General features: G+C 35.1%; 1 protein-coding gene across 2 annotated transcripts in view; it reads left to right on the plus strand.

Annotated features, from left to right (window-relative positions):
- LOC121411935 (zinc finger protein GLI3-like) overlaps positions 1-17,291 on the plus strand; it is a 93,317-nt gene that overhangs the window by 61,215 nt on the left and 14,811 nt on the right. For both annotated transcript variants that reach the window (XM_041604846.1, XM_041604847.1), the window contains exons 9-10: positions 8,462-8,722; positions 12,493-12,940. In XM_041604846.1, the coding sequence (XP_041460780.1) occupies positions 8,462-8,722; positions 12,493-12,940 (709 nt within the window). The remainder of the gene's footprint in view (positions 1-8,461; positions 8,723-12,492; positions 12,941-17,291) is intronic.

Genomic DNA, 17,291 nt, shown 5'->3' on the forward strand with positions numbered 1-17,291 from the left:
ATTTGTAGATGAATTGATCAAGAACAGCATATTTCTGCATACCGGTAATCTCTTTGGATACTTTGAAATCTTAAAAACTTAAATTTTGTTTCTTCGTACCTCAAATATGCATGTAAATGTGAAAAGTTTTTTTTTTTTTTTAGTCCAAAGTTGGGGGTGCGGTTAATACACCGTTACGGTATTATATGATAAGGGCCTATGGTGGCCATCTTCGATTTAAACATGCAGCATTTGTCACCTTAATTACACATTATGATAGATCTCGTTAGAAACCATAGTTTTAGAAATATTTCACCCTTACATCACAATTAACAATTATATGGGCTATTCCATGGTTACTCATGTTACATTTGGAGACACCTTGACTCATACTTGGAGCTGTAACTCCATTATTATTGATAGGAACTAAACATCTCCTTATCACAACAAAGTACACAGTCTGACTATCCTTCGTATAAAAACAAACTTGGGAAATTCTATTATGCTCCTGGCAAATCTTTGGAATGTGTCGGTTACTCACTTTACATGATTTGGACATGCATAAAATGAAAAGTCGACATAAGTGAAAAGTCTCCTCATACAAGGCTTTTATGAAAGTTGATTATACAGTCCGACCTCTCTTATCCGGCCTCCCCTTATCCGGATCTCTCTATTATCCGGACGCACACTTGCAGAGATTTTTTTTTTTAATCTAGTACAGGTACGTGAGGAAATGAGATTTCAATCTAAACTCAATCCTATACATAAACCCACTCTGATTACATATATTTCCCAACATAGTCACCCTACACCAAACATATTTTTCATGAAAATATCTCACCCAAATCACCAAAAGAACTTTAGGAATGATAATTTCCGGTAAATCAGGGTGCAGCGCAAACATTTCATCACGTTTCTCTTTTTGATTCGCGGGAAAAACAACACATGTCTTGCTAGCTAACTTTAGGCCTCAATACGGACAGCGCCATCTATCATGTTTGAGCCTACAGTCAGTGGAACAATGGCTGACATTGCGAAGCTGCGATACCCGCCGCGATGATCTCATTTTAAAACTTGGTTTCATTCACTTTCTTTCGAAGTATGCTCGATGTATACCTCAGTCATTTTAGCGGGTAAATTATCCAAGAGTTTTGGCCATCGATCGATTTCATTTCAATAAAAAACACTGCCTATAATTTGCACTGACTCTGCAGTGAATATTGTCTTTACCGTACGCCCACTACAATAGTGCAGTGTAGCTACCGCCGGTGGCCTGGGGAGGCAGCCGGCAGCGCAGCTGCGTGTATTTAATATTGGGTCTCCCAGATCCGGATAAATCCCTTATCCGGATTGGTGCTGGTCCCAACGTGTCCGGATAAGAGAGGTCGGACTGTATCCATTTCAAAGAAGTATATTAGGGAGACAAACTTGGTATATAATTAAAAGAATAAAGAACACATGGTTTTTACTTGGGGTGCAGATAATATGGTTACTCACGTTACGGTTACTCACGTTACATTTTGTCCATGTATGGTGAACAACACACATGTCATTAAAAATTCAATAATGTGTATAAAACTCATTGCTAGGAACATCTAAAAGATATTTTATACCAAAAATTGGAACAATTGGAGCTTTATTAGGGAGTAGGAGGGAAAAGTATGATTTCGCTTGCTAATTATGCATAAATTAGCATAATCGCTTAATACCAATTTGCATGAAATAAATTACTGTATAGTATTGTAGATTATGTCCAAGACAACCTGCACGCAAATTTTTCGGCGTGATCGTGCGGCCAATGGCCGAGATCTCAAGGGGGGCCTGGAAGCCCCCCCCCCCCCGGGCCATATCAACTCCAAAAATACCCCTGCCTAGATAGGGTTACATGTAAGGGCATTCAATGTGTTGTTCGAACACTCTTTAAAGTTTGGTTAATCAAAACCAAGTCTTACTAATCCACTCTCGCATTGTGAATACTTCTACTAATTTTCAATTTTTTGTGTGATTGTATGACCACTGATATTTTGATGAACAAAGAGTCGCATCAAAGAGATGTACCCTCATTTTGCTTTTAATTAAATCAAAAATAACTTCACAACTCACCATGAGAATTAAAACTTGACATCCCACAGAAAATGTTACCGAACTGAATAATTTTTACTGGTTACTCACATTACATGATGGTTACTCACGTTACAAAGTTACTCACGTTACCGTTTTTGTTCATCATTTTTATTAAAAAATTGTACTTTTTAATGATTTTGATAGTCATCACTGTGTCAAAGATTGTTTGAAGGAAGAGAATTTAAATCCCACCAATTAACTGTAAAGAATTTTTCTCTCAGAAAACAAAGTCCTTTTTTTCGGTTACTCACGTTACATCACCTGAGCAGGTTGCAATATTCATTTTTGAATGAGTACTACAAATTTACTTGAAAAGCGGTTGTGTATTTTAAGTGATTTGACTCTTCTAAACTTCAGAAATATGTAAAGTGGTATGTTGTTGCAACAACAAAATGGTAATAAGGCATATTTCATTTTTCACTATTTTTCTTGTATTTTGGTACACAATGGAAGACACAACTTTTGACCATTTGTTTTCCAAAGTATACATATGAAAATAAACTTTTTATTTCTTGTTCCTGAAACTATATCATGTATGAAGGACTTAAAGTATTAAAAAATCAAGAAAATATTGAATTTGAATTTTTAAGCTCATGTCCACCAACCTGTGGAATTGCCCATATGCAATATTTAGAGTCAAGCAAAGCCAAATTCTGTCAAAATTGTATGTTCCATGTTACAATGTACACATAATTTTAGGACCTATGGCAGCCATTTTGGATTTCAAAGTACAGCGTTATTGCCTCCACGACCAATATATGATGTATTTAGTTAGAAATCATGTTTAAGACAATATTTTTACTCGTACATCAGTTATATGCATTTTATGATTCTCACTCTTGTGAAAATTAGTTTCCCTATTCGCATGTTACATTTAGTTAGGGCTTGTAGAGGTTATTTTGAATGTCAAAATACAGTATTTATCACCTATATGGCAGAAGAAATGCTAAGATTTATATATAAATAAAAAAATATGTTTTTAAATAACATTTTACTTATTCAACATGATTATATGGATATCATAGTCAAGCAAATCCAAATTCTTTCAAAATTATATGTCCCCATTCACATTGTAGATAATATACTGTTAGGGCCTATAGGGCCATTTTAAATTAAATAATAACCCTCATCAGGGTGACCAGATTTCACAAAATGAAATACGGGACAATCGACAGAAAAAGATCAACAAAGAAGGCTACACAATGTTACACCTGTGAAAAATTATAAAGAATTGAAAGGGAGGGTGAACAAAAGAAAGAAGGAGAGAAAGAAAAGACGAAAGAAAATAGATGAATTGAGAAGAAAGAAAGAAAAAATTAAGGGAAAAAAGATAATAAAAGAAAGTTAGAATAAAAGGATGAAAGAAAGAATAAAAGAGAGAAAAATGTTTCCGTCATTCTTTGAATTGCATACAGAAAGAAAGAAAAAGAAAGGAATGGAAGAAGAATATGTGAAAGACAACAAAGGAGAGAAAGAAAAAAAGTAAGAAAAAGGAGGAGGAAAGAAAGAATGAAGGAAAGAAAAATGTTTCCTTCATTCTTTGAAAGAAAGAAGAAAGCAGTAAGGGATAAGGGAAGGAAGGAATTAAGGGAGGGAGGGAGAATAAGAAAAAGGGAAAGAATTAGAAGTAAAATGGAGAATGAAAAAAAGGAGGAAAGAGAGGGAGGAAGAATTGAAGTGTGGAGGGAATGAAAACACAATGGAAGAAGAGAATGAATTAAAAGAAAAAGGAGAGGAAGGAAGGGGGAGAAAAAATATTTTAAGAAAGAAAGAATATAAAAAAGGGAAACTTGATAAAGAAGACAGGTAAGAAAAAGGAGGAAAGAAAGAAAATGAACAGAGAGAGAAAGAAAGGATCAGGAAAGACAAATAGGAAATAAAGATAGATGGAACAAAAACAGGCAAGCAGGAAGGATAGAAGGATGAAAAACAAGGATAGAAAAGAAAGAGGAAAAAATTCAAACTTCAAGCAAAAAAATCTAATCATCTAACAAAAATCATAATAATATTTGGTGTTTTTCAAATATATTTTTAAAATAAAAAAAAATGTTTTAGAAATGAATAAAATTTCTAAGTGATTTTTTTTCACTCAAAAATTAGATGAAACATTGCGGCATCATACACAACAAGACTCAAAACGAAAGCTGAAACAACTAGTTATGAAAACTCAATAACTTGTTCCTCCGAGATTACATCTCCAAATCAGTAATCTGAGAACCCATAATATAGTCATACAAATTTCCCGCCGATTTTGTGATTATTTTGGCATGTTTGGTGGAGAGAATCTGCTCAGATCCTACATGCCTACCTAGTAGCCTGCCACACAATGGCAGGAGACCAGTTTGTTTGCGATGTAATGGGGTTAGCAAGAAAATCACCGCAGAACTTGCAAAAGGTTATTTATCGATTTTATTGTTGTCTCTGCTTGGTCATCTGTTGGTTATTTTGATGGAAATTCGTCACTTTTAAATACATTTTGTTCAATATTCTGAAATATGGGACAAATAGGCGTCCCGGGAAGGGTTCGTCGGGACGCCGGGACAAAGAAGCAAAATACGGGACAATCCCGGGATACGGGACGTCTGGTCACCCTGACCCTCATGCATGTCAAAAGAAATGAATGTCTTGCTATAAAACATGTTGTCAGACAATATTTTACTTGTAGATCACAATCACATGCATTTTATGTTTCTTACTCGTATGAAAATTACATGTAGTTTCTCCATTCACATTGTACATGATAAATATAGGGCCTATGGCAGCCATTTTGAATTTCAAAATGCAGCCTTTATCAATTATGTTTTTAGTCAGTATTCCACTCGTTTACCCTAATAATATGCATTTTAGTGCTCTTGTCATTTTTTGGGGCCCGGCTATTGCCATTGTACATAATACTGTTTGGGCCAGTGGGCGATTTTAGATATCAAATTACAGCAATGTTCCCATAAATGACATAATAAATGATATAATTTGTTAGTAATGATGATTTGCATATATTACTTTGTTAATACATCGATTTGTTTATTCATGGATGAGTGAGCATGCATCAAAGTGGGAAAATGGGTATTTTCAATGTCACAGACTCATTTTAAAGGGTAATAAGTTGAATATTGGGGGCAAATTCGGTTTCAAATGTGACTTTAATTTCTGTTGTTTTTATCACCCATCATTTCTATCACCACATACTTTCCGAACTTTTAACATTTTCGTGGTTGAGCGAGCACATTCGAAAACTTAGGAATGAATACTCTTTATACTGCATAAATGTATTCTTTTCCTAACAATTTCTTATGATCAGTTTAATTCATGGACAAATCAGGGGGGTATCCAGAATTTAAAATGGGGAGGGGCCTATTATCTGGGTAGCCACCAACATTTTCAAATTTTAATAAGACCTAACAAGTTGAAGAGGATACTACCAAAAACCCCGATGATGATACGTCACAATACAGGGAACGGTTTTCAAAGTGTGGGACTGACCATGCAAAAAATCACAATCGTATGGTCAATTTTACATTTTTGTATATGCTTTTGGAAAAAAGTGGGGGACCTCGGCCTCCCCCCCCCCATCCTGCTTCTGCGGCCCCTGGAATATTGTGCTCACTCAACCATGAACATACGATATCAAAATTGTGTGTGGAGTGGCTAAATGATGGATAGTAATACAGCATAACACCATAAATTTCACCTAAAAACAACTTTTGCCCAACTTTGTATTTCCACAATCTGAAAAACGACACTCTTGACTTGAAAAAATTGTCATTTTTAATTAAATCTTTAATCATTCATGCATGATTCAACCGATCAATCTCATTTTTCCCCAGGAGTTGCTTAATGAGTGTAGAAAGCTACCTACGAAATATATCTCCAAATAATTCTGTTCAAAAGTTGCAGCAATTTGATTTAGGGGGGACGTACATTTTTTGTTGTGTATATAAAAAACAAGGTTTGGTCAAGTTTCTATGGGGCCTATCCTGGACTATTTGAGTCCCTCCCACCACCATCCCCTTTTGATGTGAGGCAACATATCCCAGCTTATGGAAGCTCTTTATGAGGAAGAACATGGCAGGGGATGAAGCGCATGTTCACCAGGAGATAATGCTGAATTGCAGAAATTTTTGTTTACGAATGATTCAGGAGCTTGTTGTTTAACCCCAAAAGAGCCATGTTATTTTGGCCCCTCTCATGGGAGGGGGGGGTGGATTCCATCCCCCTCCTAAGATCATAGGGCCTTTGATCGCGTGAGCACTGCAAAAATTTGCACAGTGGTAGTGTGCGATAAAGATTTTTGATTTAATGGAATCATTATGCTAATTTATGCATGAAATAAAACATTTGCTCTAATCAACTATCATATGGCCCCAAAACTGCAAAATTTTTATTCACAAATTCTTTGTAGGATCCCGGTCAAATGTACTTTTAAAAAATTCATATTTGTCTCACCTGCATAGCAGTGTGAGACTATAGGCGCCGCTTTTCCGACGGCGGTGGCGGCAGCATCAACACCAAATCTTACCTAAGGTTAAGTTTTTGAAATGTCATAACTTAAAAAATATATGGACCTAGTTCATAAAACGTGGATATAAGGTAGATCAAGTATTACTGAACATCCTGCTTGAGTTTCACGTCACATGACCAAGGTCAAAGGTCATTTGACCATCTTTGAAGACTGTACATGATAGGGTCAATGAACTTTGGTCAAATTGGGGGTATTATGAGTTGACTTATGTAAAAAGTGAACAGTAGAGGGACGAGATGGGACCCTTGTGGGACTCAGATAGGTACTGAGAAAATTTCAGAAACAGTTTCTTCAATTTGGATCTGCTGAATTCTGTCAGTTAAATGACAAAATGACAAGATGACAATGAGAGATTAATTAGAGATGTGATGGTGGGAATCAGTGTATCCGTACACTGAAAAGAATCTTTGTGGGAATTGGGTCTGATGCACAAGACTTTTTGCTGAACTTAGTTATAAGTTTCTTGACATGTTCTGAAAGGAGAGTAAAGTTAATTTAAGTCAGGTACACCATGGGAGGAAACCTGAAGATAATTTGTCCGTGGATTGCTACTTTCATTCAATCTTTCACTCAATATTTTCATGGATCTGTATTACTTTGTTCTGAAAAACTTGCCTAAATCATCCACAAAGCCACAATAACTATAATCAAATAAATGTATCCAGTTATCTTTAAACAAGAAATTCAGATAAGTATTTTTAGGATTCAACAATTTAATTTACGTATGTGGGTAAATGATAGCTAATCTATGATTCACTATCTTTGAAGACTGTACATGATATCCAGAACTCATGTTTCTAAATGGCAACAAGGCAATAAACATAATAATTAATACAATCAATAATAGCAATTTTATCTCTTGATTATTTACATTACCAAGGAGTTTTTGGCTTTCATTAAAGAATGCTTATATGTTGTATAGGACACTGTACGCGATATTTCCGAAATGCAATAAGGTAGTGCCACAAAAAAATCTCTTTAAAATCTTGCACATCTTTTGAGACCAAATTCGGGAAATATGGTTATAGCATCGCAATGTCACGTGACTTTTTAAAAGACAATGTCATGCCGAAAATGGCTCATTTTTATACTTTTTGTACAAAGTCTATGGGAGATAAAATTCATAACAGGGTGATTATTTTTTGTTCTAATTGGTCTGCTTAATCAATTTAGGGTTTTAATAGGTTGTTAAATGGTCTGTAATAATTTCCATAAAAAGAATGAAAGATGAAAAAACAAGGAAATACATAAGAAATTCTAAAAACAAAAAGATACATAAGGAAAAAATTGGCTTTCACATTTTTTTTAAATGGAAACCTATGATTTAGATTACAAAGATGACATCTGCAAAAAAGAAAGAAAGTGAAATTAAATTGATTTGATTTGATTTATTTTTTTCCGGAACACATAACATTTGTATGCAATACAATTTTCATTACGTAACAAACATAATATATTGGTAATTGATTTTGGTATGAACTATAAAGAAAAATATAAAAAATAAAAAAGTCATTCTAAACAAATATGATCTACTACCAACAAAGAAAATTGGGTGTTAATATATGCAAATAATACTTTTCATGAATAGATTTTCATATTTAAAAAAAATTATTTTCAGAATCTTCTTGTATTCTAGCTTGAATTTTTTGTCTCACCAGCATAGCAGAACAAGACTAAGGGCCCTGCTTTTCCAATGCCCAGTAGTATTATTATGATTATTAAGTATGTGATCTGAGAAAGTCCTCCAAGCAATGTAGGTACTGTGATGATAATGCATAGATGAAAGCTTCTGATTTATGTTTTCTATCTTTTTCATTTTCACTCATTCATTTTCAACAGAAACCCTATGCATGTAAGATAGCCGGATGTACCAAACGGTATACGGATCCCAGCTCACTACGTAAGCATGTGAAGACTGTGCATGGACCAGAAGCTCATGTGACTAAACGGCAACGAGGTGATAAACGTGATCCACCTTCTGGGCCTGGGGGAGAGAAGGAAGGAAGGAGAGGAGATGAGATGGATAAAAACAGTCATAGTGATGTAAAACCAGTCACTAAAACAATTTCAATATCATCTAACTCGACTAATAATAACAAGGTAAGCTTAATGCATTTCAGAAATTGATGAATGAGCATGATCATCCTTATCACAACCAATGATTTCATCATAACCACAGGAAATATGGAAGAAATATCTATGTCCGGATTATTTATTTCATGAGGCCGGAGGTTCAATGAACTGCGCTAAAAAATGAGATGTAGAGCAGCATCTGCCTGATCTGATTTGATTTTCATTTCATTTAGATTTTAATTAAACAAATCCATAACGTATGCTGAACAACATTTGCATACACATTATAGATATGAAATGTAGTTAACTAGCATTAAAACTTAATATGCTACTTGAATGAAGCGCATAAACGGAAAAGTGGAGGAAACCTTTAAAGCAGATGCATGTAGATAATGTTCCTTTTTTGTAATACTTTTTTTAAATTCATGTTTAATGCACATGGTGACAATTATTAAATCTGACCAAAAAACCAAAAAGAACCGAAAGGTGACAAAACACAAAGAAATGCAAACAGCCATTCATGTAACTAGACACCGGAAGCTTCAAATTTCAAGTTAAACCAATCAATGAAGAATATTAGTTTTTGGCCAGGTGCATGTCCAAAGGTATAACTCTGATTTTCACTGCCTTTCACCTAAAAATTATTTATTTCAATAACTGGGATACATCCTTTTAACTATGTTATTCATTCAGATGAATGCCTAAACCGAAGACAACACCCACAAAATTCATTGCGCGGTGACCCATCTCCCTTACCGAGCACTACACCCGGTTGATCAATCACGGCCACGTCACGTCCTCTTTTCACTAAGTCTCCAACATTAGAATTTTAATGTTTGGAGACCTCTTTTATTGGCTTCTTGTTATTCATATGGCTCATTTTGTTGTATATCAGTCTTAGTCAAGGTTAAACACACTAGCTCGAGTTTATGTGTATTTTAGACCCTTCTTGGTCTTCTACTTTTGAGCTTGTTTTGCCGTCACACGTTGCTCTTATGGATGGAGAGTTCAATAGAGCCTCTCCGGGCGCCTATTACCTTGAATTGGTAATCTTTTGTGCAGCGTTGGACTTGAAATTGTTCTTGCTTCGCCTTAAATTCTTTTTCTGCGTCTTGTCTTGAATTAATTCTCATTCTGACTTCTCTGTATTTAGGCGTGGTCTTGCCATTTTTATTATTGTTAGAAACTCTCAGTCTCTCTTCAGTAAAGTGACTGTCTGATTTTTTGCTAGGGTGTTAATACTATTGTATTGTTTTAACTGCCCTTTGTTTACAATTAATGTATTTTAATTTTATAGATTTTTTAACTAATCCATGTGATTGATTTTTGTCTCAACTGCAAAGCAGAGTGAGACTATAGGCACCGCTTTTGCGACAGCGGCGTCAACACCAAATCTAAACCGAAGGTTAAGTTTTTGAAATGACAGCGTATATGGACCTAGTTCATGACACTTGGCCATAATGTTAATCACGTATTACTGAACATCCTGTTTGAGTTTTGAGTCACATGACCAAGGTCAAAGGTCATTTAGTGACAATGAACTTAGACCATGTTGGGGGAATCAACATCAAAATCTTAACCTAAGATTAAATGTTTGAAATGTCATCATAGCTCAGAAAATATATGGACCTAGTTCATCAGACTTGGACATGAGAGTAATCAAGTATCACTTAACATGCTATGCGAGTTTCAGGTCACATGATCAAGGTCAAAGGTAATAATAATAATTGTAAATTTGTATTGCGCAATTTCTATTTGGATATACTCAACTGCGCATTACAATACATAACAGATAAGAAGAAAAACAATTATTAACAGGATACGCAAAAATTTTTAAAGTAAAATTAAGTTCGCTAAATTAATCGAAGAAAAATAAGTAAAGATTAATTATTTCTACAAAATACATAACCAAAAACATGAAAAAGTTACTTCCTTATTAAAACTCTCTTGAAAGAGGTGGGATTTCAGTTTGGTTTTAAATAAGTTGACAGAGGATGTATTTCTTATTGAGGAAGGGAGACTATTCCAGAGTTTGGGTGCAGCACTGATAAAGGCACGGTCACCTAGTGTGATCTTTGTTTTACATGGTGGGAGACTGAGGAGCATTGTGTCAAGGGAACTACGAAGCCTGTAAGACTGGGTGGGTGATTTAAATTTAAGGAGTTCACTGAGATAGGTGGGGGCCATGTCATGTAGTATCTTATATATTAGGAGCATTATTTTGAATATACTTGATTACTCTATGTCCAAGTTTTATTAACTAGACCAATAAATTTTCAAAGTTATGATGGTAATTCAACGAATATCCAATAATATTACTTGATTACCCTTATGGCCAGGGTTTCGTGAACTAGGTCCGTATACTTTCTAAGGTCATGTAAGGTCAATGAACTTTGGCCAAGTTGTTGGGTATTCGTTGAATTACCATCATAACTTTGAAAGTTTATTGGTCTAGTTCATAAAACTTGGACATAGAGTAATCAAGTATCACTGAACATCCTGTGCAAATTTCAGGTCACATGACCAATATCAAAAGTCTATGAACTTTGGCCATGCGGAGAGAATAAGTTGAATTACCATCATAAATTTGAATTTTATGGATCTGAGTCATCAAACTTGGACATAAGAGTATAACCAAGTATCACTGAACATCTTGTGCAAGTTTCAGGAGGTCACATGGTAAGATCAAAGGTCATTTTCAGGTCAACATTAAAATTTACATGCAGTACTCTCTTATGACACCTAACTCCGCAATTGTAAGTCACTTTTCAACCAAACTTGGATGGTAAATGTAGATGGACTTGGGGGACCTGCATGTTATGATGCAGTCAGAGGTCAAATGGTAAGGTCAAAGGTCATTTTCAGGTCAACGTAGAAGTTTACATGCAAGACTCTCTTTCTCTGCAACAATAAGTCACTTTTCAACCACACTTAGATGGTACATGTAGATGGGCTTAGGAGACCTGCATGCTAGGGTAATTATCGCCATGATAATTGTATTTATTTGTTAAATTTTTGTGTGAGCTCTATATATCGCAATGATGGATGATGCGGTGTGTTTGGGGGATACATGTGCTCGGCTGCGCGACCCGCCGAGCATCTCTAGTTATTACCCCTGCTTTAGATGGGCTTCCTAGGCACTCAAGCATTCAGGAAATTTCCTACCGGGTACCCAGTTACCTCATCTGGGTGCAAGTAAAGTGCAGCACAGTGTGTATAAATTTCTTGCTGAAGGTAAACCCACCATGGCTAAGATTCGAACCCACGACCCTGTTTCAAAGGCAAGAGTCAAAACCACTAGACCATGACGCACTGGTCTATTTCACACCCTTTTTTTTTTACTTTTTTTGCTGAAATTTGTATTTTTCCCTCTAAAAAGTACCTTTTGTTTCAAAGTTGAAAACAATGTGAGGTCAAGGGTTGTGTAAGGGGTCATCAATGCATGACACCACCACAATGTCTGACTCATTCATTATTGGCCTGGGGGTGGTTGCTCAACTTGCCCCTATGCTCAACTTACCCCGCCTTCCCCTAATGTGCAACATATCGCTATGGTCTCATAGTGGTTGGAATCATCATTTGTCATGTATTATAACAATGAAAAAAAGAGCATAATACATTAAAACAACTATTTGCTAACATCAAAAAGCTTGATATTACTTGTTTGATCTTTTTATTCAGTAAATGAGTTGAATACGGGATTGTCTCTTAGACACATTGTGTAATCATATTATTGTAATTGTAATTACTAGTGCTCACTATGTGAATATTTAAAATATTTGATTTGTTCCTTACAGGCAAAAGATATACCTCAGGAATGTCATCCAAGCATCCATCTTAATGCTCCGATTAATGAATACAGCTGCTCTCCACATAACGACAGTGGTGTAGAGATGAATGCTACTGGAGGCAGTATTGGAGACCTTACAAACATTGATGATGATAAACTGATTCAAGATGACCAGATCAGCTCTAATGTTGGAGATGTAGTGGATGGGATTACACACAGAGGAAGGATGGGTCGTAGAGGAGGAGGAGGAGGAAGGGGTTGTTTGACAGTGACAACAGCTCCAACCATTTCTGGCAGGACAACAAGCCCCTTCATGGAGAAATCTATTAAGGTCAAGGCTGGACTGAGTGGCAATCGAGATACTCATAAAGCTAAGAAGGGTGTATCTAACTTGCCTCAGATGCATCCACAACCAATTCCACATCAGCAGCTGCCGCCTCTCAACAACAATAATCGTAAGTCATTCTACCTTAAATTTATAACATCAATTTGAAAAAAAATCAAAAGTTCACAGGTCAATTTGAGATCAATTTCGTTGGGTTTATTTTCAAATATTTGATATGTTCTTAATGATTCTGAAAATTTAATCTGTTTTTTTTTTCTTCATCAAAGGTAAATGGTCATATCCATTTGTTTCCTTATTATGGCCTGAGCCAATTGATTTTAAAATCGATGCTTGCTCAAGCATCATTGCAGATTTTCTAAAATTGGTGCAATGAAAAAAATGACAATGTGAAAGACTAGATCTAATAGATGGGTCACTATGTGGTTTGACCCGTAACAAATTGCAACAAATTATTTTTCAACGGTTTTTTGTACTCTGACCTCAGCAATAACATACTAAAAATCTACCGAAATCCGTTTATGGAAAAGTAGTTAGTTAGCTTCAAGATGGCATCCAAGATGGCCGCCATTCACTGAAAAAAAATGATATAACTCACTCATTATCCACCCTAGAATTCTATTTGATTCATATTCCATGGTCCAGTGGATAAACAAATTTATTGATACCAGTTAGAGTGAATATTAGCACTCCTGGGTACCAGGAAAATCCAAGATGGCTCCCAATATGGCTCCAGGAGGCTAAAAATAAAAAATCATCTATTACTTAAGTGGCTTTAATTCTTTTTTAATTCAATGGTTTTGATGGTGAAGAAGTATATTGGTACAAGTTACAAGGACAGCCAGTGGTCTGGTGTGTCCAAAACTCCAAGATGGCTTCAAAAATGGAGTTTAAAAAATGCTGTTTCTACTTTTAAAAAACCCATAATTTTTCAATATCCAGGAATATGATTTTGTACCTATACTGTGTTTGAATGGGTAAAATAATACATTGAGATTAGTTACAAGGATGATGGGTGGTCAAGTACGTCTTAAAGTCCACAGTGGCTTAAAAATTTTATAAATTAGCCGCTGGTATTTACAAATGGACATAACTCATGTATTATCCGTCAAGGGTATGTGATTTTTATGTCTTTACCATGGTTTTAAAAGTCAGAAAATAAGTAACAAGGACAGTCAGTGGCTTCCAAAAAATCAGAGTCTAAAATGACTGATGTTACTTTAAAAATTGACATTGTTCATTCAAAATCCACCTAGGAGATATGATTTCAGTGACCACACTATGGTTTCATGGTTGAAATAATATGTTTGAACTGGTTACATGAATATGCAGTTGTCCAGTTTGCCTAAAAATCCAAGAGGGTTTTCTAAAAAGGCATCTAGAATGACTCATATCACTGAATATCTATCTGTAAGAAATAATATCAGTGTCTAAATTTTGGTATGAAGGGTCAAATAATACATTTGGACAAGAACCAAGGATGGTTAGTATTCCATTTTGTCAAAAAATCCATGGCAGATTCTAAAATTTCATCAAAATGGGTGCTGTTACCAACTCATGAAACAATATGATAATGTATCCCCATGCATGTAAGTGTAGGCACCAACATTATTTCTTACAGGTGGATATTGTGTGAGCTATGTCAATTTTTAAGTCACAGCAGTCACTTCAAAACCCATTTTTATAAAGCCAACTTGGATTTTATGGCAAAATTGATAACTGCATATCATGGTAACCAGTTCCAAAGTGTCTTTTGACCCATGAAACCCTAGTGTAGATACCAAAATAATATCCCCAATGTGTATTTGTAATGTTCTAAATCCACTTATAAGTAACAACAGTCGTTTAAGACCCTCATTTTTTAAGCCATCTCCAATTTTCAGATATACCTGACTGTATTACTTGACCCTTGAAACTCTACTGTAGTGTAGACAGTAAAATTATACCTCCGAGGTGTACTTCTAATAAACTTCAGTGCGTATTAAAAAAAACGAGACAGTTTAGAAAAGTCTATCAAAATTTTGTTTCAAATTAAGATGTCTATATTTTGATGTTAATTGATGCTCTGATGTCTCCTCTTTCAAATACTTAAAAAACAAAAGTTTTGTTTATGCTTGAGCGAACACAAGACGTTTTTGTGAGGGTTCAAAAAGATGCTTGTGCCAAATGCCAGAAAATAAGAAAATATTGAACATCAGACTTCTTGCTAGTTTTTATTCAATTTGCTTCAGTTTCTTTATTTCTTCATCAATTATGTTCATACTTGGTAGATATTATCATTGGATAATTTTACATATCTGCCCATGAGGATGATGAGGTCAAAGGTCGTCTAGGGGTCAAAAGATTATCTTGCACATAGTATCGCAAAATCAGGCAAGACTTATGGTTTGCAAACCACCTTGTTTAATTTAAATATGTTATCTTTCAGCATTGAATAAGTAAGATAAAAATTGTCAACCTAACCATGGAGATATCCATTATTAATGGAAGAGCTTATAATTTATTTGTATCCTTTTATTATGTGCAACCATGGTTATGGTGCATTTGAAAGACATGAATCCTATTGTCAAGGGGACATTGATTCCTTGAACAAGTCAAATTGTGTGCTTGACAGGACAGTATTAATTCTAACAGAAGGATTCATGTCTTTCAAAGGCACCAAAACCTTTTCAGCCCACAATGAAGGGATTTGATCAAATTACAAGCTATCCCATTAACAATACGAATCCCCTTACTTGGGTTGACAATTTTTTGTTTTACTCATAAAAAACATTCAATGCTAAAAGATAGCATAGTAAAAAAGCACCAACAAAACAATTTAAAGATAAATTCCAGTATTGGTAATGATCTCAAAATGACTTTTTACAGAATCTAATATAATGACCACCCAAGTGTCTGTTTGTATGAATAAAAAGTATGTGCCAAAGGATTCTGGAAGAAATTGTGTAATTGCTGAGAAATAAGCAAAATAATCGCGGATTTGGTCACTTCCGTCTGGTCTTTATTCCAGCAATGATAATACACTGTCCCATGTGTGCCTATCTGCGTTGGTGATCTTCAGTGTGAACATTTTTCAGCGTTGATTTCAAGATTTCAGGAAGTTCAGTTTATGTAACTGTACCAGATCTAGATCCTCGATGATATAATGCCAAGTGAGCCTGGTTTTACAGAATTTCTCATGAAATCAGTGTTTACTGCAACTACTGGCATTTCTCTTTAAGTAAATGGGTTTTGACAGCATAATTAAAAAATTATGTAAGAAATTATGAAAATATTGAACGAAAGTTTGCTGATTAGCAAGAAATTTGATGATCAGCATTTTCTGCCATTTGCCACAAGCCTTTTTTTTGAACCCCTCACAAAAGTGTGTCGTGTTCACTCAAGCATGAACGAAACTGATTTATTAATGGCATTTGAATGAAAGGACTACAGATCATCTATTAACAACAAAATGTAGGCATCATGATTTGAAACAAAATTTTGATAGCCTTCAAATTTGTTCCGCTTTTTTTATTTGCACTGTATGTATAATTTTAAGTAACAACAGTCAATTTTCACCCCATTTTTGAAGTAATCTTGGATTTTTTAACATACAAACATACTGGTCTTGTAATTTGCCCTAGTGTATTACTTGACCCTCTAAACCATGGTTTAGACACCAAACTCATCTTCCTCATACAGATATTGAACAAACTATGTCCTTTTATAAGTAAAAGCAGACATTTTTAAATCCATTTTTGGAAGCCATCTTGGAATTTTGGACATACTAGATCACTGACTGTCATCGTAACTTGTCATGATATATAATTTGACTCTTAAAACCATAGTTTAGACACCGAAATCAAATCTCACAGGCGGATATAAAATGAGCTATGCCACTTTTAAGTATCAGCAGCAGTGTTGTAGTCAAGGCTCAAACCTCCAAGGCCAAGGCTTTAATACCCAAGGCCAAGGCTTCAATAACCAAGGCTGAGGCCAAGGCATGGAAACCCAAGGCCAAGGCCTGAAAACCTCAAGGCCAAGGCATTTCAATTGTACAATATATGGAAAAAAATTAGACAACAATGCTTAGGCGGCATACATGACACACAGGACCAAATGTATAAAAGGTGTGAGCGAGCAAAATTTTTTACCCTTGTACATTTAAAATGAAAATAATTTCATGATAGATCATGTAGATTTAGACATAAAAACATTTAATTATTGTTCTAGGCGATTCACATTGCAATAATTATTATTACCAAGGTGATCTGATCCTAGCATGCTCATTCTCAACATATGTCTTTCTCCTCTACCTGGTACAGGGGAGGCAGAATGTATTTTTTTTTTTTTTGGGGGGGGAGGTCAAAGCCAAAAATGCACTTACAATATAAGTCAAAATGAGAATTTTGGTGCAGTTCTGCAAAGCTTTTTTAAGTGATTTCTAATTGATAAGACAGATATTTTGATTTAGGCTTTAATTT

This window comes from Lytechinus variegatus, chromosome 3 (genome assembly GCF_018143015.1).
Source record: "Lytechinus variegatus isolate NC3 chromosome 3, Lvar_3.0, whole genome shotgun sequence".
Taxonomy (NCBI): Eukaryota; Metazoa; Echinodermata; class Echinoidea; order Temnopleuroida; family Toxopneustidae; genus Lytechinus; species Lytechinus variegatus.